Raw genomic sequence first — 23,839 nt, 5'->3', positions numbered from 1 at the left:
GCTTGCCATGCCATTTCCACTTGGCGCCTCAGTTAGACCAGCGTTCGTGCTGGACGTGCAGACCGCGTGAGACGACGCTTCATCCAGTTCCAAACATGCTCAATGGCGGACAGATCCGGAGATCTTGCTGCCCAGGGTAGTTGACTTACAACTTCTAGAGCACGTTGGGTGGCACGGGATACATGCGGACGTGCATTGTCCTGTTGGAACAGCAAGTTCCTTTGCCGGTCTAGGATTGGTAGAACGATGGGTTGGATGACGGTTTGGATGTACCGTGCACTATTCAGTGTCCCCTCGACGATCACCAGAGGTGTACGGCCAGTGTAGGAGATCGCTCCCCACACCATGATGCCGGGTGTTGGCCCTGTTGCCTCGGTCGTATGCAGTCCTGATTGTGGCGCTCACCTGCACGGCGCCAAACACGCATACGACCATCATTGGCACCAAGGCAGAAGCGACTCTCATCGCTGAAGACGACACGTCTCCATTCGTCCCTCCATTCACGCCTGTCGCGACACCACTGGAGGCGGGCTGCACGATGTTGGGGCGTGAGCGGAAGTCGGCCTAACGGTGTGCGGGACCGTAGCCCAGCTTCATGGAGACGGTTGCGAATGGTCCTCGCCGATACCCCAGAAGCAACAGTGTCCCTAATTTGCTGGGAAGTGGCGGTGCGGTCCCCTACGGCACTGCGTAGGATCCTACGGTCTTGGCGTGCATCCGTGCGTCACTGCGGTCCGGTCCCAGGTCGACGGGCACGTGCACCTTCCGCCGACCACTGGCGACAACATCGATGTACTGTGGAGACCTCACGCCCCACGTGTTGAGCAATTCGGCGGTACGTCCACCCGGCCTCCCGCATGCCCACTATACGCCCTCGCTCAAAGTCAGTCAACTGCACATACGGTTCACGTCCACGCTGTCGCGGCATGCTACCAGTGTTAAAGACTGCGATGGAGCTCCGTATGCCACGGCAAACTGGCTGACACTGACGGCGGCGGTGCCCAAATGCTGCGCAGTTAGCGCCATTCGACGGCCAACACCGCGGTTCCTGGTGTGTCCGCTGTGCCGTGCGTGTGATCATTGCTTGTACAGCCCTCTCGCAGTGTCCGGAGCAAGTATGGTGGGTCTGACACACCGGTGTCAATGTGTTCTTTTTTCCATTTCCAGGAGTGTATATTACTGATATTTCCGTATAGCTAATAGGAAGGGACTTCAAAATGTATTTTACATATTCTTATGTCAGGCCGAGTAACTTTTATTGAATACCGCACTACAGTCAAAATGACTCAGATATGTGACACTATTTGTCGACACAGTGACTAAGTCTGTCTAAACAACGATCGGGACGTTCAACCAATCGTTCAACTATTCGACGATAGAGATCTGCTCCTTGGTCACGGAGGCACTCGAGAATTGCTAAGTAAACGTCCTCAGAAAATCATTTTCTCCCCCAATGATCTTCCTAAATAGACAGGAATTGGTTTCTGTGGTTGATTGTATCAGCCACATGCTTGCGGTCTTGGTCAAATTTTTGGCACCATTTCACTACGGCTGGACGTGACACTGCACTTTGTCAATATACCGCCAGAATGTCGTGGTGAAACTGTGTGTAATTTAGACTTTCACCCACAAGAATCGCACTGTCCTGCGTACTTCAGCTTTGGAGTGCATTTCCAGTTGCTGCGCCGTTTCACTCCCATAGTGGTGCACCTTTTATCCGTACCACAGCAGAGCTGTGTGTGCACGAAATTTGGTACCACGATATCTGCACCTTACTTTCTGAAGTCCCTGTGTACTTATTTTTCTTAGAATTGTAAAGGTTTTGCACCATTTGATGTTACTGAATGCCGTTTCTACGTCGATGTATACCGTAAGTTGTCTCGATTTTTCGGACGTCCAGCCTAAATTATCAACTACAACGTCAGAATTGCCTGCCTGGTGCCTTTACCTTTACGAAAGCCAAACTGATAGTCATCTAACAGATCTTCCAATTTTTTTGCCAATCTTCTATATTCTCGTACAATTGATGTCTGCAATTTGGATGCACGAGCTGTTAAGCCTACTGTGCAGTAGTTCTCGTACTTAACTGCCCTTGTTGTCTTCGGGATTGTGTGGGTCATTCAGAGAGACCAGTGATACGTCTGCAGTCTCGGAATCTGTACATTAACTAAAATGATCCTTACGTTACCACTACCGCGCTATGGTTTTAGAAATTCCGATGCGGCGTTACCTAGTCTTCCCGCCTTATCTGATCGCAAGTCTTCCAGTCATTTATTCAACTCTGACTCTAATACAGGATCTGCTATGTCTTCAATATAGACTTGCATCTCTGTTTCTATAACATCATCAGACAACTTCTCTCCATCTTACAGGACTTTAATGTACTCTTTCCACCTATCCGCTCTCTGCTCTGCGGTTAACAATGAAATTTCCTTGTCATTCTTAATGACGACGGCTTTGCTTTTAATTTCACCTAAAATAATTTAGCTTTCTGAATGCTTAATCTGTTCATGCAGTGATTATTTTACTTTCGATTGCTTCACATTTTTGCAGGAGAAATTTCACCATAGCAGCATTGCATTTCGTATTTATTTTACTCCTAAGTGACTTTTACTGCTTCCGTTACACAAGTTTTCTTCGCCGCTGCCTTCCTTGTACCTATATTTCTATGTTTGACTTCTGTGATTGTCCTTTTTAGAGATTTCTATTCTTTTTCAACCGAAGTGCTTACTGTGGTAATGCTTTCTTGGCAGAACTCGGTTCCTACCGCCAGCATCTCTCTCGTGCTCTCCTACGTTTGTGTCCCAGTCCAGCACACTGTTTTAATCTGTCAGGAAGTTGCAAAACAGTGCACACTCGGCTGCTTGGAGAAAAATTAATTCTGCCTAATATGGTATTACTATTGCAGTTTGTACAGCCATACAGTACTTGAAACATACATCATAATTTCACGATACTCTAGTATCCTACGTTAACTACTGAACTGTAAGCTAACTCTTTATCTACTCCTGGGTACATCTTATAATCCACAATCAGATTTCGGAATCTCTGTCTCACCATGATGAAATACAGCTGATGACTTCGCGTACATCCAGGCTTTCTTCAAATATACCTTCTTCTCTTGCGGTTCTTTGACAGTGTTAAATATGAATTTTGTTCTGCAGCGAAGTGTTTGCCGATTTGAAACTTCACTGCCGATTAAAACAGTGTACTAGACTGGGTTTCGAACCTGGGAGCTTTGCCTTTCAGAGGCGACTGAGCTATCCAGCTCTGACAGTTTAAATTCCATCAGTACCCTCTCTCCTACCTTCCAAACTTCACAGCAGTTATGCTGACGATTCGCGGGTCTAGCGCTGTGTGGAGAAATGACTTAGCCACAGTTTGAAAGGCAGGAGTGAATCTGAGAGGGGGAGGAGGAGTTGCTAGTCGTACCTCAACTGCTCAGTGGATAGAGAACTCGCCTGCGAAAGGCAAATCTTGGACAGTATATTTGCCATTCCCAGCTGAATTTTTTTTGACAGATCGAGGAGTCTATCTACTGTCTTATTCCCACTAACAAGCAAGTATTCTCAACTTTGTCTCCTACTCCTTTCCCTGTTACAACGTTCCGATCACTCATGATTATTTATTTTCATCTCTCTTTACTTATTGAGTTATCCCTCAGTGTTTTCGGATACCCTTTCTATCCCTCCATTCTGAACCGTTATTGTTTCCATTGGTTTGCCGTCAATTCTGATGAGTATAATCATATCACTGAACTGTTCGCAATAACTCCCTTTCTATTCGCAACGAATTCTACTGCCGTTAAACATTTTCTGCTGCTGTTTAGATTATCCTATATTCATTTAACTACAAATCCTACTCAGCTTTTCATTTCACTTGACTATCTCCTGCTACGTCTACATTCAGCCTTTGCGTTCCTTGTTGCAGATATCTGCTAATGTGCCTAACACATTCAGACTTCTAATATTTCACATTCCGATTCGTAGAACCTTATCGTTTCGTCTGTTTTTCAAACTTTATTCATGGTCACCTCCCCTTGGCAGTCTTCTTCTGGGTATCTTAATGGAGTACTAATCCACAATATTTTGCTAATGTTTTTTTTTTCTCTTTTTGTCAGATACAGGCCACATTTCCTGTGGCTACACATAACGCATCTTTAAGACAGTGGGTGCCAAAGTCTTCTGAATTCGCATGCCCTTGATTATGGCTGATCATTTCGTCTTTAAGGGGATTCATCTCCCCAAGGGTAAGCGCTTTCTCTGAACCTCTATCCGCTCATGTGCGCTCTTTAACAAGTTACTTGGCAGTATGGGTTTAACTTCACATATTCAAAGTCTTTGACCGCCATTGATAATAAATTTTATTCGTATTGTAAGCAGAGACTGGGACGTAACCGGGGACCAAGGACATACACTAACTGATAAAATGCATCTGGACAGCTTTCTGTTGGCATTAAAAGGGAGTGTGTCCACCCTTCGGCTTTAAAACGGCTTGTGATGATGTGTGTGAATGTCTGTGGAGGAACTGAAAGGCCATCCTTCCTCAAGAGCTGATACCAGAAAATGTAGTAATGTTGGACTCCGGGTCTGGAAACAAATCGACATTCTGACTGATCCAGACATGGTACATTGGGTTCAGATCGAGGCTCTGGGCAGCCCTTTCTGTTTCAGTGATATTCTTGTCCACAAAGCACTGCATCAAAAATATTGCTTTATGACACGGTACATTCTCATGTTGATAGAATCATCGCATCTGGACTTTTCCTGTAATATACACAGTACACAGTGCTGTAAAATTTGTTTATCTTCTTCCAAATTTAAGGTTTACTTAAGCGCAGCTTCGGATCACACCCTAACCAAGAGAAACACCCCTATATGGTACCAACACCTGCTTTGCACTTCACAGTTGGCACCACACATGAAGGCAAGTAACATTCTCCAGGCATTCGTCAAACCCAGATCCTTCCATTGGATTGCCAAAGGGTATGCGTGATTCATCACTCCAGATCATCCGTTTACAGTGACCCGTTTCCATATCACTCATTCCCAGTCGCCCAGTCGTCCGGTGGCGTCGCTCTAAACGCCACCTCAAGTGTTGCAGACTATAGAAATGTGTGGCTTTTAACGAGCTGCTCGACCATTGTACCTCACTGTTTGTAACTCCAGATGCACAATCACTGTGCCACGTGCACTGCTGTTAGCACTTTGGGACTCACGAGTGAATCCCTCCGCTGAGTTTCACGTGGTTTTAAAAACAACCGTCCGCAGTGTTCGACGGTCCCTGCCCTTCAGTACATGAGGCCTGCCTTGTCTTGGTTTACAGTAGTTGTTCCTTTGCGTTTCCACTCCATCTCATCGTCCAAAGTCGCCTGGGAAGCTTTAGAAGGGTTGAGATGCGACTTATTGATTTGTTACTCAGGTGGCACCCCATGATTAGCCCACCAGCGAGGTCTCTGAGCTCAACTGATCGACGCATTCTGCTGTTACTGCTTCTCTGCTGACAGCGCAGTACTCCATTCCTCCTTTTATAGAGGCAGCTCTGCCTCTCAAAATATTTGGTGGTAAATTTCACATTACGTGGTAGTGTCCGTATACTTTTGATGAGACAGTGTATGTGGCTCACGGCTCGATTGCGCAATATAATGCACACGCCCTTACATTAGTAATTATTTACAAATTTCTAGAAACATATAGCACATACACTACTCATCATCATCATCATCATCATCATCATTTAAGACTGACTATGGCTTTCAGCGTTCAGTCTGGAGCATAGCCCCCTTATAAAATTCCTCCATGTTCCCCTATTCAGTGCTAACATTAGTGCCTCTTCTGATGTTAAACCTATTACTTCAAAATCATTCTTAACCGAATCCAGGTACCTTCTCCTTGTTCTGCCCCGACTCCTCCTACCCTCTACTGCTGAATCCATGAGTCTCTTGGGTAACCTTGCTTCTCCCATGCGTGTAACATGACACCACCATCTAAGCATGTTCGCCCTGACTGCTACGTCTATAGAGTTCATTCCCAGTTTTTCTTTGATTTCCTCATTGTGGACACCCTCCTGCCATTGTTCCCATCTACTAGCACCTGCAATCATCCTAGCTACTTTCATGTCCGTAACCTCAACCTTGTTGATAAGGTAACCTGAATCCACCCAGCTTTCGCTCCCATACAACAAAGTTGGTCGAAAGATTGAACGGTGCACAGATAACTTAGCCTTGGTACTGACTTCCTTCTTGCAGGAGAATAGATCGTAGCTGAGCGCTCTCTGCATTAGCTTTGCTACACCTCGCTTCCAGCTCTTTCGCTATGTTGCCATCCTGTGAGAATATGCATCCTAAGTAATTGAAACCGTCCACCTGTTCTAACTTTGTTCCTCCTATTTGGCACTCAATCCGTTTATATTTCTTTACCACTGACATTACTTTCGTTTTGGAAATGCTAAACTTCATACCATAGTCCTTACATTTCCGATCTAGCTCTACTGGTCATTAAAATTTCTACACCATGAAGAAATACAGATGATAAACGGGTATTCATTTGACAAATATATTATACTAGAACTGACATGTGATTACATTTTCACGCTATTTGGGTGCACAGATCCTGAGAAATCAATAACCAGAACAACCACATGTGGCCGTAATAACGGGCTTGATACGCCTGGGCATTGAGTCAAACAGAGCTTGGATGGCGTGCACAGGGACAGCTGCCCATGCAAATTCAACACGATCCCACAGTTCATCACGAGTAGTGACTGGCGTATTGTGACGAGCCACTTGCTCTGCCACCATTGACCAGACGTTTTCAATGGGTGAGAGATCTGGAGAATGTGCTGACCAGAGCAGAAGTCGAACATTTTCTGTATCCAGAAATGGCCGTCCAGGATCTGCAAAATGCGGCCGTGCCGTTACCCTCCGCCACACACCGTCAGGTGGCTTGCGGAGTATGGATGTAGATGTAGATGTAGATCGATGTGGGGTTTCGCAGGGATCGAATGAAGGGTAGAGCCACGGGTCGTAACACATCTGAAATGTAACGTCCACTGTTCAAAGTGCCGTCAATGCGAACGAGAGGTGATCGAGACGTGTAACCAATGGCACCCCATACCATCACGCCTATGATACGTCAGTATGGCAATGACGAATACACGCTTCCAATGTGCGTTCACCGCGATGTCGCAAACACGGTTGCGACCATTATGATGCTGTAAACAGAACCTGGATTCATCCGAAAAAATGACGTTTTGCCATTCGGGCACCCATGTTCGTCGTTGAGAACACCACAGCAGGCGCTCCTGTCTGTGATGCAGCGCCAAGGGTAACCGCATCCATGGCCTCCGAGCTGATAGTCCATGCTGCTGCAAACATCGTCGAACGGTTCGTGCAGATGGTTGTTGTCTTGCAAACGTCCCCATCTGTAGACTCAGGGATCGAGACGTGGCAGCACGATCCATTACAGAGATTCGGATACGATGCCTGTCGTCTCGACTGCTAGTGATACGTGGCCGTTGGGATCCAGCACGGAGTTCCGTATTACCCTCCTGAAACCACCGATTCCATAATCTGCCAACAGTCATTGGATCTCGACCAACGCGAGCAGCAATGTCGTGATACGATAAACCTCAATCGTGATAGGCTACAATCCGACCTTTATCAAAGTCAGAAACGTGATGGTATGCATTTCTCCTCCTTACAAGAGGCATCACAACAACGTTTCACCAGGCAACGCCGGTCAATTGCTGTTTGTGTATGAGAAATCGGTTGGATCTTTCCTCATGTCAAATCGTTGTAGGTGTCGCCACCGGCGCCAGACTTGTGTGAATGCTCTGAAAAGCTAATCATTTGCATATCACAGCATCTTCTTCCTGTCGGTTAAATTTCGTGTCTGTAGCACGTCATCTTCGTGGTTTAGCAATTTTAATGGCCAGTAGTGAAAATGTTAGTTTCATTGGTGGTTTCAATATTTTCGTAAAAAATTCAGCTATGGGAATTGAGCTTCTTACAACAGCTAACAATTTTACTATACAAGGCTCTATGCAGTTATAAGACCCGAAGGACGAAGGACATAAAATAGAAGCAGGGGTTGAGAAAGGAGTAAGTGCGGGTTGTAGCCAGGCCCCGATATTGTTCATTTAGTAGGTTGAGCAAGCAGTAAAGGAAACCCAGGAATAATGTGGAGAGAGAATTAAAGTTCAGGGAGGAGTAATAAAAACTTAACATATGGCGTTAAGACTGTATTTCTGCCAGAGACAGAACAAGCCTCGGAGGAGTAATTGGATGAAATGGATAGTGTCCTGAAAAGATGTTATAATAGAGGCCTGGCCAAGATTTTCGCTCCCAGAGTGAGCTAGCGCTCCGTGAACACAGGCGAATCTGTTCAGCGTTCCAGCTTCCTCCACCACTGGGCTGTTTCGTGCAGATGTGTGAATGAGACAGCTATTCGGCGAAGGCCACACACGTGAGAAACTTCGGAAGATATGTTTGCGACACAGTGCAACTACTTCTAAGAGGCTATTATTGTAACACACTTTTGTAAACAGGATTGTGATCAAGTTTTTATTTTTCCATCTAAGCAATAACTTTTATTCTTTAATTAAATAAATACATTATGCAGTGATAATACAGTGATTGAACTACAAAAAGCCTGACATACAGACATCTGATACGAAGATGTGATGTTTATGAATTTGTACATATTTCGATTTTAGAATATGTAATATGTCTGGAACTTTGATTGTGATACAAATACATGGTGTTATGGAGATTAAAATCTGGTGAAGCTGAACGTTGGTAGGACTTTCTCAATTTCATAACGGACGAAAAGAGTTTGCACACATGTGTTGAACCAAATACTGAAATAACTTTAGCGACTTGGCTGTGCAGTCAAGGCTATTGCTCTTGAGGTAACATTTTATACGAGTCTTGAGAATTTCTGGATTGTAAAAACAGGTCATCGATCCTGATACTGCACTGTAAATCTGTCAGCTGAAGTTGGAGACAATGAGCAGGTATATCAGCAGCCAAAAGAGAGAATGGCCTGACAAAGAAATCTAAATCTATCTTCCACGTGCCAAGTCTTGGAACCTCTTACAGAAATCCAGATGAAATGTTTCAGTTATGAAAACGTAGTCAGTTATGTCTGATCCACAAATGACTGCCTTGACTTGTCATAGCTGTTCAACATCACGAACTTGAAGCTGATTTTCCCAGTGGATTAAATTTTGTTTGTTAGCATCAATTTTGTCTGCCATATGCGTTACCAACGATTCACGTAATTGGTGACATCGACAGTAAAAGAATTTGTCACTGCTCTATTTGTCCTTTACTCGGTCTTTTCCCTAAAAGCCGCATTAAGTCAGCCAGCATTCATGCTTGTTCGTCAGAAGACAAGTGCATCATATCATCTTTGTCGGTGTTGTTGTATTGGTGTCTCAATGAATGTCTTCCCAGCTCATAGTTCTGTGATGGCATATTAAGCACTTTGCATGGCCTTCAGGTTATAAGAATAGCAAAGCAATTCCCATTTAGCGTTGAATGATGTAGCTTCTACACTTTTCTTTCTTTGGACAAGTGTGTAAATGCTACGGCATTCATAACGCAGAAGGTAAATTGGTATTGTTAGCAAACTATTAAAAGCTAACTGCCTCGCGCTAGCAGCATGTAGCTGCAGCTTTTTCCTCCCCCCTCTGCCCTCACCCCTCAATCGCGCTTATTACTGTGCTCGGATTGCTGGGCAGGAGTGCAGCCGGAGCGCTCTTTGGCCGGGCCTGTTGTACTGCCAGAGTCAACAAGTCTTGGGACTTCCGCCTGGGGAGTAGGCAACCGTAAGAACGCTGATGTCTCAATAGATACCGATAGCAAGGCGTGTGCTCTTCTTAATTGTTTTTCTTTACTAGTGTGAGCGTGTGTGTGCACGTGGGTGGCCAGAACGCCATACAGCCATGACGTGCACATTTTCTTTTTGATTAGCTTTTGGCCTGAAGGCCATAGGGCCACAGCATAGAAATAAATAGATCCGCATCCTCCCTCAAAGTAGCCACTGTTGGCCGCTATGATCATCTTCCAACCTCCATATACACTGAAAAAGAACTGGTAGACCTGCCTAATATCACGTAGGTCCCCTATGAGCGGGCAGAAGTGCCGCAACACGATGTGACATGAACTCGACTAATGTCTGAAATAATGCTGGACGGAACTGACACCATGAATCCTGTAGGGCTGGCTATAAATCCATAAGAGTTCGAGGGGGTGCGGATCTTTTCTGAACAGCACCCTGCAAGACATCCCAGATATGTTCAACAGTGTTCATGTCTGGGTAGTTTGGTGGCCAGAGGAAGTGTTTAAACTCAGAAGAGAGTTCCTGGAGGCACACTGTAGCAATTCTGGACGTGTTGGGTGTCGCATTGTTCTGCTAGAACTGCGGAATTCCATCGGAATGCACAATGAACATGAATAGATGCAGGTGATCAGACAGGATGCTTACGTACGTGTCCCCTGTCGAGTTCTATCTACACGTATCAGGGGTCCCATATCACTCCAACTGCTTACGCCCCTCACCATTGCAGAGCCTCCACCAGCTTGAACAGACCCCTGCTGACGTGCAGGGTCCATGGAGTCATGAGTTTGTCTCGATACCTGTACACCTCCATCCGCTCGATACAATTTGAAACGAGACTCGTCCAACGAAACAACATGTTTCCAGTTATCAACAGTGCAATGTCGGTGTTGACGGCCCCGGCGAGGCGTAAAGATTTGTGTCGTGCAATCGTTAAGGGTACAAGAGTGGACTTTCGGCTCAGAAAGCGCATATTGATGATGTTTCGTTGAATGGTTTGCACTCGGAGACTTTTTAATGGCCCTGCATTGAAATCTACAGCAATTTGCGGAAGGGTTGCACATCTGTCACGTTGAACAATTCTCTTCAGTCGTCTTTGGTCCCGTTCTTGCAGGATCTTTCTTCGACCGCAGCGATATCGGAGATTTGATGTTTTACCGGATTCCTGATACTCACGGTACACTCGTGAAATGGTCGTACGGGGAAATCCCCACTTCATCTCTACCTCGGAGATGCTGTGCCCCATGGCTCGTACGCCGACTACAACACCACGTTCAGACTCACTTAAATCTTGATAACCTACCATTGTAGCAGTTGCAACCGATCTAACAACTGCGCCAGACACTTTTTGTCTTATATAGGCGCTACCGACCGCACCGCTGTATTCTGCCTTTTTACATATCTCTGTATTTGAATACGAAAGTCTATACCAGTTTCTTTGGCGCTTCAGTTTAGCCGCTGGAAGCACCTCTCAAACATGATGGCATGGAGGTCCCTCAGGGTTTCTCTTGTGGCAGTCACGAGCTCTTTGACTGAATAAAATCTACACCCACGTAAGTGTGATTTCTTGTGGAAAAAGAGACAAAAATCGCATACTGCGATATGAGGTGAGTACGGAAGGTGTGACGAAACGATGACCTGCCACCTACCAATTTTCTCTGGGACGAGGACAGGGCAATGTACAGGTGCGTTGTTGTTAAGCAACAGCAAGTTCTTCCCATGCCAAAGCTCAGGATGCTTTTGACGAATTGAATCATGTAAATGTCAAGGAGCTCCTTGTAGCGGCTTTTATTTCCCGTTGCATCATCTGGGATGAAAAAAAAATGGTTCAAATGGCGCTGAGCACTATTGGACTTTACATCTATGGTCATCAGTCCCTTAGAACTTAGAACTACTTAAACCTAACTAACCTAAGGACATCACACACATCCATGCCCGAGGCAGGATTCGAACCTGCGACCGTAGCAGTCGCCCATCTGGGATGAATTCCATGTGAACTATTCCATTTGAATCAAAAAACACTTCAATATTGATCCTGCCTTTTGATCTGTCTCGTCGTGGTTTTTATGTTGTGGTGGTACTTGCGTTTTCCAGGTCACGGATTGGCGCTTCAATTGTGGATCGTACAGCAAACTTCATGTTTCGTCTCCAGGTAGGATCTGGTTGAGAAACGCCGAATCATCGTCAGCAGTTTTGGTCTGGTCCGCATAAATCTTAAAGCAATCATCATATTCGTCTTGCATCATGTTGCGAGGTACACTGTGCTGGATGACACACGGATGTTCAGGCCATCGGTCAGAATTTCGTAGCACATAGCGTGGCTGACCCCTGCTGCCCCTGCGAGATAGTCTACCATTTGGCATTTGCTGGCGCACAGCAACGTTGCAACTCTTCAATCTTTATTCACTTCGAACCGTTTGTGACCTGCCAGTACTTACATCATCCTTCAAACTCTCTCTCCCGTATGAATACGTTGGTGCCACTTAAACAAAACATTGCGACTCAATGCACCATTTGAAACGTTTCGGTAGCGGTTTCGCCTCGTTTTTGGTAGAACACGTTTGTCCTTTGTTCCATTTGCGATGTACTCGAGGTATGACTCGTGCAGTCAAATCACGTTACAACAACAACGATAGTTAACAGAAAAATACACGTCGGTTCTAAGACAAATACTTTGTCATGGTGTTATTGTTTATAGTCACATTGCTCTTTCCTGTCAGTTACGATTCAGTTCCCATTTATACCACTTTCCAAAGACGTAGCCATTAGCGAGAAATTACCAGACTAAAACTCATTGCCCTGTTTCGCTTTCACTTCATGAATCCTAACAAACTAAAATTTAGCTTAGTCATTTTTTTTCTCGACAATATTACGAAAAAGATACATTGCTACTCACCAGAATGGTCACACGTTGAGCTGCAAACAGGCGCTCCAAACGACTGTTACACATTGAGCTTTCGGCTAAAGCCATCTTCAGAAGGAAAACACACACACTCACACAAACAAGCACACTTCACGCATACGTGACCGTACATTTGGCTGCTACGGCCAGAGATAGCTGTCATGTGTTCGTGAGGTGTGCTTGCTTCTGTGACTGTGTGTATTTTCCTTTCTGAAGAAGGCTTTGGCCGAAAGCTGAAGCCGGCCGCTGTGGCCGAGCGGTTCTAAGCGCTGCTGCTGCGGTCGCAGGTTCGAATCGTGCTTCGGGCATGGATCTGTGTGATGTCTTTATGTTGGTTAGGTTTAAGTAGTTATAATTGTAAGTATAGGGGATTGATGACCTCAGATGTTAAATCTCATAGTGCTTAGAGCCATTTGAACCATTTCGAAAGCTGAATGCGTAACAGTCTTTTCGTTGTGCGTGTGTACAACTTTTGTCGGATTTTCAGTGATCTCAAAATCCGATCACAGTCAGCGAGAGAGTTGACACAGTGGTTAGCACATTGGACTCACATCCAGTAGGACAACGGTTGAAACCCGCGTCCGGTCATCCTGATTTAGGTTTTCCGTGATTTCCCTAAATCGCTTCAGGCAAGTGTCCGGATGGTTCCTCTCAAAGGGCACGGCCGATTTCCTTCCCCATCCTTCCCTAATCCGAGCTTGTGCTCCGTCGGGACGCTTAACACTAATCTCCTTCTCCTTTCCCCATCCCTTACAGTCAACACATCACTCTTCGATAACTAGGATGGTCTTCTGCTTTCTTCTTTTGTTCTCATTCCGTAGAAAGATCGTCAGAAATTCTCGTTCACCTTTTCGCTCCATATTCTGCAAGTTTTCTTTTTTCAGTTCGGGGATTGTTGTGAGTTTCTCTGATGTATTGAAACATTTGGCATGTATTATTTGATTACAACTAATTGTCCGGTGAATAACGTTTCTGCCATTTTCAAAAACAAAAAGCAAATGGTAAGTGACTCTTTTCTTTTCTCCATTGGAAGATATGTTTGGTGTCTGAAATTCCTTTATGTAAGTAAGAGGAGTTCCCCGAGCATTCAAGAAACGTTAATTATTTCGATTGATCGTCTTGTTCACAGGACACTATCGTCGGAATGTGGAGACTTTGTCTATTGCTTGCTACAGCGGCCTTGGCGCCAGTCGCGAAAGGTGGCGTGCTGTATCCCAGAGAATCCGAGTCCAGGGAGGTGAAGTCTTTAGATGGCCTCTGGAACTTCAAGCTGGACGCAGACGAAATAGGCTACGCTGAAGAATGGTATGGAGATGATCTCACCAAGGTAGGTCGCCCCTCGGTCAAGCTGTGCCTGCATTTAGAAAACACGAATGTTGGTCAGAGGCTGTGGTTATTAGCTCCTATCAAGCTTCCAAAGGACCAACATCGCTGTCAGAAGTGAACTGCTCTGCTCTCAAAATTACCTAACCTTTTTGCTATGCAGGTTGACTTCTTCGCGCCTTGTATGCCACACTTCAGTTGGGTTCGCTCTTTGTAGAAAAGACACAGCTTCACATACTGGCTACAGATGGCAACTTCCGAGCAAAGTGTGCCTGAGTGTCAGGCATCGTCAGGATGCTACAAACTCAGGCTTTCTTGGACTAAACTTGCCAGTTTCTCACAGCCCACTTCGTGTTTCGATTTTAGCACAGAAAACAAACTGGTCTGAATTTCGCCTAGAATTTCGGACAATGAGATCGGCTTCAGTGCGACCACGCACTTAGTGGCGTACTGATTTGAAAGACCTGCCGTCTTCGGCCGATGTCGGTCGCCGGCAGAATCCACCGATATCGGTGCTACTGTCACCGCAACCTAATAGTACCGTAGGATTCAGAAGGCAGACGACAGGGTGCTGAAGTAAGTATACTATTCCACCGAAGGCTTCTGATTTTTTCCCCATTTCTGCCGACAGAAGAATGGGGCTTGACGCGACGGTGGAGGTTACACGCAGAAAACGTGAATGCGATATGTAATTTACTTGCACCTCCAACGAGTTCTTTTGCTGCTCAAAAGTTTCGATTGGTACGATCTGCTGTGTAAATAAAACAAGAATTCAAGAATAAGCTTTCTGTGGCTTATTGACGCCATTATGGAAATTGTTGGTCGTTACGCCTGTAGACAGTTATGTTTCTTTTTTTTTTGTTAGGTGAAAGAAGTGAAAGCTAGCTTGGCGATGGAATAGGACGCAGCGACTGAACCTTAATTCAGTGACGTAAACAGCGAATTTGCTGTGCCCGAAGAAAGAAAATACAAAATAAAATTATAATGAAAACACAATTCGTGGAAAGGGATATGTCCTCAACTCTTAGTTACACCCCTTTTCTTTTAATTTTACTTAATTTATGCATCATTAGTAGCTGAAGAAGAAATAAAATCTATTCTTTATTATACATCGTACTAAAACCAATATACAGGACTTGTAAACAGAGAAATACAGATTTCATTTTAATTTCAGGATTTAGAAATTTTACACAATTCGTCATTTATTTAGCACAATTATACATTTAATTTGCTTTGTGCAGTATTTTTAAAGCAATGCAGTTGATTAATCCAACTCCCATGATGAAGTTTTTATTGTACTGAAGGCCTACTGCCATAGTGGAATCATCATATCCTCAGTTTTTTATTTTAATATTAGGGTAATGAAAAAAAACTCTGATAGTCAATTTAATCTTAATAATTATTATTATTTCAAGATGAACACACTTTTAAAAATCTGAATGAATACTTTACAATTAATTTCTGTAATCTGCATCAAGCTCTGAGTGATCGTTGCAGCACAACCCACTCTCTACTTTATCAAAGAGTGACTGTACCAATTCGTCGAATTTAGGGTCACTTACTTTCATTTGACTACAAAAGGGTAACGCCATTTCAACCGAGGATAACAGAAAGAATTTCGTCAGAAAAATCTCATTTTCAGTGTAGTGATGTCAGTCCAAATAGATGATAGACAATGTGGTCTACGCTGTCAAACTTACTGATGTACTCAACACCTCCATTCAGCAACTCAGAGCACATTGTCTGAAAAGCACTGAGACCTGTGGCGCTAGTGTTACATTAAAACTAAACGAAATACAAAATTTCATGGGGTCAACATGAACCAATTATACCAGTTGCGGATTCAGGAAAGCCGAACCACTATCTTTGGTTACACCATGTGGCTTTTCTGTCATCCAGATTTCCATGTATCCTTTGACAGAAAACTATAACGGGCAATCAAATGAAATCCGAACCCCGTGACAGCTGGACCATGGAATGGTTTCATTTAAAACCAATCAACACGCGCAAACATAAACATAGCCAAAGCCTTGCAGACAAACAAAAATTACGCGAAGCGAAATGTAGTGTGAGGAGGGCTATTCGAGAGGCTTTCAATGAATTCGAAAGTAAAGTTCTATGTACTGACTTGGCAGAAAATCCTAAGAAATTTTGGTCCTATGTCAAAGCGGTAGGTGGATCAAAACAAAATGTCCAGACACTCTGTGACCAAAATGGTACTGAAACAGAGGATGACAGACTAAAGGCCGAAATACTAAATGTCTTCTTCCAAAGCTGTTTCACAGAGGAAGACTGCACTGTGTTTCCTTCTCTAGAATGTCGCACAGTTGACAAAATGGTAGATATCGAAATAGACGACAGAGGGATAGAGAAACAATTAAAATCGCTCAAAAGAGGAAAGGCCGCTGGTCCTGATGGGATACCAGTTCGATTTTACACAGAGTACGCGAAAGAACTTGCCCCCTTCTTGCAGCGGTGTACCATAGGTCTCTAGAAGAGCGAAGCGTTCCAAAGGATTGGAAAAGGGCACAGGTCATCCCCGTTTTCAAGAAGGGACGTCGAACAGATGTGCAGAACTATAGACCTATATCTCTAACGTTGATCAGTTGTAGAATTTTGGAACACGTATTATGTTCGAGTATAATGTATTTTCTGGAGACTAGAAATCTACTCTGTAGGAATCAGCATGGGTTTCGAAAAAGACGGTAGTGTGAAACCCAGCTCGCGCTATTCGTCCACGAGACTCAGAGGGCCTTAGACACGGGTTCACAGGTAGATGCCGTGTTTCTTGACTTCCGCAAGGCGTTTGCCACAGTTCCCCACAGTCGTTTAATGAACAAAGTAAGAGCATACGGACTATCAGATCAATTGTGTGACTGGATTGAGGAGTTCCTAGATGACAGAACGCAGCATGTCATTCTCAATGGAGAGAAGTCTTCCGAAGTAAGAGTGATTTCAGGTGTGCCGCAGGGGAGTGTCATAGGACCGTTGCTATTCACAATATACATAAATGACCTGGTGGATGACATCGGAAGTTCACTGAGGCTTTTTGCAGATGATGCTGTGGTGTATCGAGAGGTTGCAACAATGGAAAGTTGTACTGAAATGCAGGAGGATCTGCAGCGAATTGACGCATGGTGCACGGAATGGCAATTGAATCTCAATGTAGACAAGTGTAATGTGATGCGAATACATAGAAAGATAGGTCCCTTATCATTTAGCTACAAAATAGCAGGTCAGCAACTGGAAGTAGTTAATTCCATAAATTATCTGGGAGTACTCATTAGGAGTGATTTAAAATGGAATGATCATATGAAGTTGATCGTCGGTAAATCAGATGCCAGACTGAGATTCATTGGAAGAATCCTAAGGAAATGCAATCCGACAACAAAGGAAGTAGGTTACAGTACGCCTGTTCGCCCACTGCTTGAATACTGCTCAGCAGTGTGGGATCCGCACCATAGGGTTGATAGAAGAAATAGAGAAGATCCAACGGAGAGCAGCGCGCTTCATTACAGGATCATTTAGTAATCACGAAAGCGTTACGGAGATGATAGATAAACTCCAGTGGAAGACTCTGCAGGAGAGACGCTCAGTAGCTCGGTACGGGTTTTTGTTAAAGTTTCGAGAACATACCTTCACCGAAGAGTCAAGCAGTATATTGCTCCCTCCTACGTATATCTCGCGAAGAGACCATGATGATAAAATCAGAGAGATTAGAGCCCACAGAGAAGCATACCGACAATCCTTCTTTCCACGTACAATACGAGACTGGAATATAAGGGAGAACCGACAGAGGTACTCAGGGTACCCTCCGTCACACACCGTCAGGTGGCTTGCGGAGTATGGATGTAGATGTAGATGTAGAGAAGATATTTCCTCATTGGTACGCAAGATGATCAGTTCACGTTTCATAGAATGCGTTCAGCCACTGACGGCTCCACAACCGCACCACCTCTTTCATTTCCTCCACTGACTGTAACGGACATTCACAAATGTCGTACTTCAGGTCGCCGAGGATGTGAAAACACACAAAGATCTGTGCTGTGCAGACGCTGCTGCAATGTTCCTCAGCCAAATTGCTGAGGTGTAGCCTTCGTCCGACTAGCTGTGTGGGGGCAGGCGTTATCGTGCAACGGGATGATTCCGTCCAACAGCATTCCTGGGCGTTTTGACTTTATGGCACGTTGCAAAGTGTCCTCATAGCGCTGCCACTTATTGTGCCTCTATGCTCGAGGAACTCAACAAGCAGTGGGCCCCTATAGCCGAAGAAAGAGTCATCATAAACTTATCAGAACTTGTGTTAGTCGCTTTACGTTTCTATTTCTCTGGAGTGGGAGATGTCGGATGGTTCCACTGTTGGCTTTGCCGTTTCCCGTTGGTCTGTCGGAATGCTGTCGGGTGAAATCACCCTGTTGCACAATAATGTCCGCCCAGACACTGCCAGTCTGACTAATTTGGTTGCGAAACAATACAGCATCCTCCGTGAAGCCTGGATATTTCACCATGTGATTTGCACATCTTTGGTTACCTGACGAAAGACATGCGTAGACGCGGCAGTTTCAGTTGGACGAGAAAGTGCGAGAGTGGATGCGATTGAGAATCTGTCAGCGGCTGACTGCGTTCTACGAAACAAGAATTGCTCATCTCGTGTCCCGTTGCGATAAATGTCTTAATGGATGGGGTGATTACTTCTGAATCGAACCCTTCCATGATCCTATGGTGGCGGATGCTCATTTTTCATTTGATTGCTCCTCATAACATATAATGTACGTCTCCTTACCATCCAACACAAAGCTCAAAACCAACTGAAACTGCTAACAGGGTGCACCTACGATCTAGAATCTTCCACCATTATCATCACCCATAAGTCCCTCATAAGGCCCATTCTCACCTACAACAACGTTGCTGAATCTCTTCCTCCACTAAATTCTACAAGTCGCTTGAAATCCTAGAAAGACATGCACTCCATCTCGCTTTCCGCATCTGCCTACTTTCCCCAACTATCATTCCACACCGACTAATCCGCTTCCCACACCTTCATCTCTTGCTCAAGTACCTTTGGATGCATTAACGAGAAACCCCAGTCCCAGAAACCCACTTATCCAGGTACCCTGCTACGCCACTTACATCCATATGCCGCTTATCATGCACCTTTCTGCTTTGTCCTTCCTCTCCCGCTACAGTGTTGTTAACCATCTGCCGCTCACCAAAGATGAAACCCCTACCAAGATATAACCGTCTTTCCACCCCTAGTCACAATACTGCACCTCAAACCATCGGTCCATTTTCCTCCCTACTACTTCCTCCGCCTTTCTGACGCTCATTTGCTACCTGTGGTTCCACAAAGCCCGTAATAATAATCATCATTCGACCTTCATCATAACCGTGGATATTTTCATGCATCACAAGCATCACTTTTACATCATGATATCATTCACATTATCATCAGTGATTTTATTTTAAGTACAACATAAAAACATCTATTAAGTTTAAAAAATCAACACTACTGGCCACTAGAGTTTCTTTTTAAATCTTCATTTTGTCTCCCATTTTTTTTGTAAAAATCACGAAAATTGTCCACAAATGTGTTTTTAAAAAAATCATCACTTATTTTCCTCTGCTTCTTTTTGTATTTTAAGCCCTCTTTTCAATTTTTGTAATCTATGGCTGAAGAACCGTTTCATCCACTGCCAGATCGCCCCTTGATGGCGAATTAAGCAGTTGTTCGATAGATATTATTATGTACAACATTCAATGAATGCTTGTTGCTATTTTAACGACCTCAACGCATGGACCAGTTGGTCTCATCTAAAAAACTAATTTGATGGGTACACAACTCTACTCATTTAAATCATGTTTAACAATTTGATTTTTGAATGTTCATATATTTTAAAGACTATCTGTCTTTCTATACGTATGTAGGAAGAAAGGATATAAATAATAAAATAAAATCTGAAGGCAAAATCCCCCTCAATAGCGCCACCTGTCGTCGGGAACCTTTACCTTTGTTCAAATTTTTTGAGTAAAAATTTTGGTTGACATCCCTATTAAGCGTAGCTTTTAATATAGACACTACTTGTTGTTGCATGGCAAACACCTGTCGCACTTTATGTTCCTCTAATATTAAATACAGCTGTTTTATGATAGCAGTAGTCGAAACTGCATAATAAACAAAATAATTTTGTTTACACAATTTAATTCACAAAATACACACAATGATGTGGACTCATGTAGGAAATTCATTTCTTTTATTAATAAATTTATTTAATCTACTTACAAAATTATAAAGCTGCTAAATCTGAGCAGGGAAAATTGCATGAAGATAGACTGCCATGGTTGCAAGATTACCCCAGCATGGCCCTAAGCTGTGTCGGCTATCCAAGGCGGCTCGCCAGAGATCTCAGCTCTTGTAACACCAGCTCATTAGAGATAGGGCTCACCACTCACTCCGCTTGCACCTAATTTCGACGCGATCGGACACCGTGAGTGTCTCTGCTTCTGTGTCGTAGGATACTAAAGGATCAGGGCTGCCGTACCCCAAATGATGGCTCGTTGGCCAAAATATCCCTCAGTGGAAATACTGGGCAGCACCCTGACGGGTTAAATTTGGAGGGAGGGAAAATTTTGTGGTCAGCTGAACCTAGTGATATCGGATATCGGCTTCATACCGTGACATTCGGCTGTTGTGTCGTGTAAAGTTATACGTGGGCAAACAGGAAGAGAATAGAACACTGACAACATTTTTTTCTATATATAATTTTTTGAATTGTATGTTGAATTGATAGATTGATCTGTAGCGTAGCCTGAGGAATGAGCTATGTTCAAAGATGGCAATGAACACGAAATCTTAGTTGTGGTGAAATATTGATCTGTAGCGTAGTCAGAGGCCTATGCCAAGTTGTTAGGTGACTGTGAGTTGGTGAAACTGTATGAAATACGTCAGTTAATCTCAGTCAAGCCTCTAGACGACAAATCACAGGTAGGAGACGAAGTACTGGAAAACGTAAAGCTGTGAGGAGAGGTTGTGAGTTGTGCTTGGTAGCTCTGTCCGTAGAGCACTTGCACATGAAAGACATAAGTACGAGTTCGAGTCTCGGACCGACAGACACTTTTAATCTGCCAGGAAGTTTCAGATCACAGCAGACTGACTCCAATTATGGCGGTTAATTGCTCCATGAAGTTTAAAGGTCACTTCGTCTGACCTAAGAATTAGATAATTGAGATATTCACCTGCTTCACACATATTGACGAAAACTACACTCCGTCCGAAGAGGCCTCGGAAAGGTCCGCTGTGTCATCCTCAGGGCAAAGGCGTCATCGAATGCGGATATGGAGCGATGTGGGGTCAGCAGACCGCTCTCCCACCCATTTGCCCTTTTCATGGAGTAAGTACGTTGATGATCCATTCAAAAAAATTCAGTTTGCCTATCGGGATCATCCTCCTGCACATCTCTGAGAAGTGTCGCTGTGTATATTCACACATGATAACCCACTCAGAAAATTCTGTTCACGTACCGAGATATCCATCATTCAGAGAGTGGAGAAGTGCCAGAATGTAAAGCTTCCACCTGCGAGTCCACGAAATTCTGTGAACACTCGTTTTGATGGTCCCACACTCATGATAGCATTGCTTCACAGACGTTTTCGGGGATTGTGTGTGTGAACGAACCACTGCAGCCACATTCTCGTTATCTGTTGAACATCTATTTCTCCTAGTACGTCCATTCTTCACGTCGTGCACCATCGACTTTAAACTTGTCTCGAAATCTTGTAATTGTTAACCGTGAAGGTGGCGATGTTCCAAATTCAGTTCTCCAAAGTTGTCAAACCTCATACACATTGAAACTACCTGGCAGATTAAAACTGTGTGCCGGACCGAGACTCAAACTCAGAACCTCTGCCTTTCGTGGGCAAGTGCTCTAGCAACTGAGTTACCCAAGCACGACTCACGTCCCGTCCTCACGGCTTTACTTCTGCCAGTACCTCGTCTCCTACCTTCCAAACTTTACAGAAGTTGTGATTCTTGAGTTTCTCCCGGCGTATTTGATAATCAAAATATCCACGGGTGTACTGCCGGTCTATAGTGTCCAACGGGCACAATATTTCGGCGATCAAACATGTCGCCATCATCAGGTGAACTGACGGACTGAGCTCCTGTGAACGTGCCGGCACGGAGATCCGTACGCTTTGGCTGCTCAGGGGAACTGGTTTCGGTCGCGGCGGCGGCCGATTTAAATACCCTCCGCCCGCGGCGCGCTCCCTCCGCCGTCCGCGCCCCTCGCCACGGTAGCGCGGTGGAACAGATTGCGACGGCGTCTGAGATGACGTCGGTGTTATGGCTCTGTCCGCCGTTGTCGTCACAACTATGCGTTTGCTCGATTTACTCTTGATTAACCCAATCACTGGTTCCCAAGCCTTGCTAAGATTATAGCCACAGTCACGGTTTATGAGGTCGTCATTGGTGCGAATTTCGATGGCCTCTCTAACAACGCTGTCCCAGTATCTCGACGTCTGTACCAGAATCCTCGTGCGGTCATACTCCATAGCGTGATTTTCCGACAAACAATGGTCAGCGACCGCCGACTTGCTCGGATACATCAGTCGAGTGTGCCTCTGGTGTTCACGGCATCGATCCTCGACGGTACGCATCGTCTGACCAATATACGACTTTCACATTGACACGGAATCTGATACACGCCGGCCTTCCTCAAACCGAGGTCATCTTGGGCGCTCCCCACCAGTGCACGAGTTTTATTCGGAGGACAAAACACAGTTCCGACCCGGTGTTTCTTCAGAATGCGGGCGATTTTCCCCGAGAGTGCGCCTGTGTATGGAATAAATGCAGTGCCTACCTCCTCCCTCGTGACTTCATCCATCTCAACAGGTTGTGCTGCAGTGGTTGGGCGGAGAGCACGTTGGATCTGCCACTCTGAGTACCCATTTTTTTCGAAACACAGTTCTCAGGTGTTCCAATTCCTGGGGTAGACTCTCTGTGTCAGAGATAGTGCGCGCCCTATGTACTAGAGTTTTAAGTACCCCATTCCTCTGTGACGGGTGGCGGCAGCTGTCTGCGTGCAGATACAGATCAGTGTGTGTTGTCTTTCGATACACCCCATGACCTAGGGTGCCGTCAGCCCTTCTCCTGACCACGACGTCAAGGAAAGGTAATTTACCCTCCTTTTCAGTCTCCATAGTGAATTTGATGTTGGGGTGTATGGAGTTTAGATGTGTAAGGAAGTCAAGGAGTTTATCCATACCATGTGGCCAGATTACGAACGTGTCGTCCAAGTAACGGAAAAAGCAAGTAGGTTTCCATTCGGATGACGACAAGGGTTCCTCCTCGAAGTTCTCCATGTACAAATTCGCTACCACCGGTGAGAGTGGGCTACCCATGGCGACTCCCTCCGTTTGTTCGTAGTATTCTCCATTAAAAAGAAAATACGTGGAAGTCAAGACATGCCTAAAAAGTTCAGTGGTATTCTCGTCAAATCTCTGACCAATCAACTCTAGCGACTCTCGCAGGGGTACCCTCGTAAACAAGGAAACGACGTCAAAACTCACCATGATATCTGACTCATCCAACCTGAAGCTATCAAGGCGTTTAACAAAATCCACGGAATTACGGATGTGATGAGGGCATTTACCCACATAAGGACTTAATATTCCCGTCAGGTATTTGGTCAACACCGGGTCGGAACTGTGTTTTGTCCTCCGAATAAAACTCGTGCACTGGTGGGGAGCGCCAAAGATGACCTCTGTTTGAGGAAGG

The 23,839-nt window shown here is 44.8% G+C and overlaps 1 protein-coding gene across 1 annotated transcript in view; it reads left to right on the top strand.

The window, feature by feature from the left end:
* Nucleotides 1–23,839, top strand: part of LOC126272412 (beta-glucuronidase-like) — a 136,106-nt gene that overhangs the window by 12,401 nt on the left and 99,866 nt on the right. The window contains exon 2 of the mRNA XM_049975250.1: nt 13,874–14,071. Coding sequence (XP_049831207.1) covers nt 13,889–14,071 — 183 coding nt within the window. The 5' untranslated portion in view covers nt 13,874–13,888. The remainder of the gene's footprint in view (nt 1–13,873; nt 14,072–23,839) is intronic.

The sequence above is a fragment of the Schistocerca gregaria genome, chromosome 1, assembly GCF_023897955.1.
Source record: "Schistocerca gregaria isolate iqSchGreg1 chromosome 1, iqSchGreg1.2, whole genome shotgun sequence".
Classification (NCBI taxonomy): Eukaryota; Metazoa; Arthropoda; class Insecta; order Orthoptera; family Acrididae; genus Schistocerca; species Schistocerca gregaria.
Note: the sequence above shows the minus strand (reverse complement) of the source record. Positions and strands in the feature narration are given on the sequence as shown.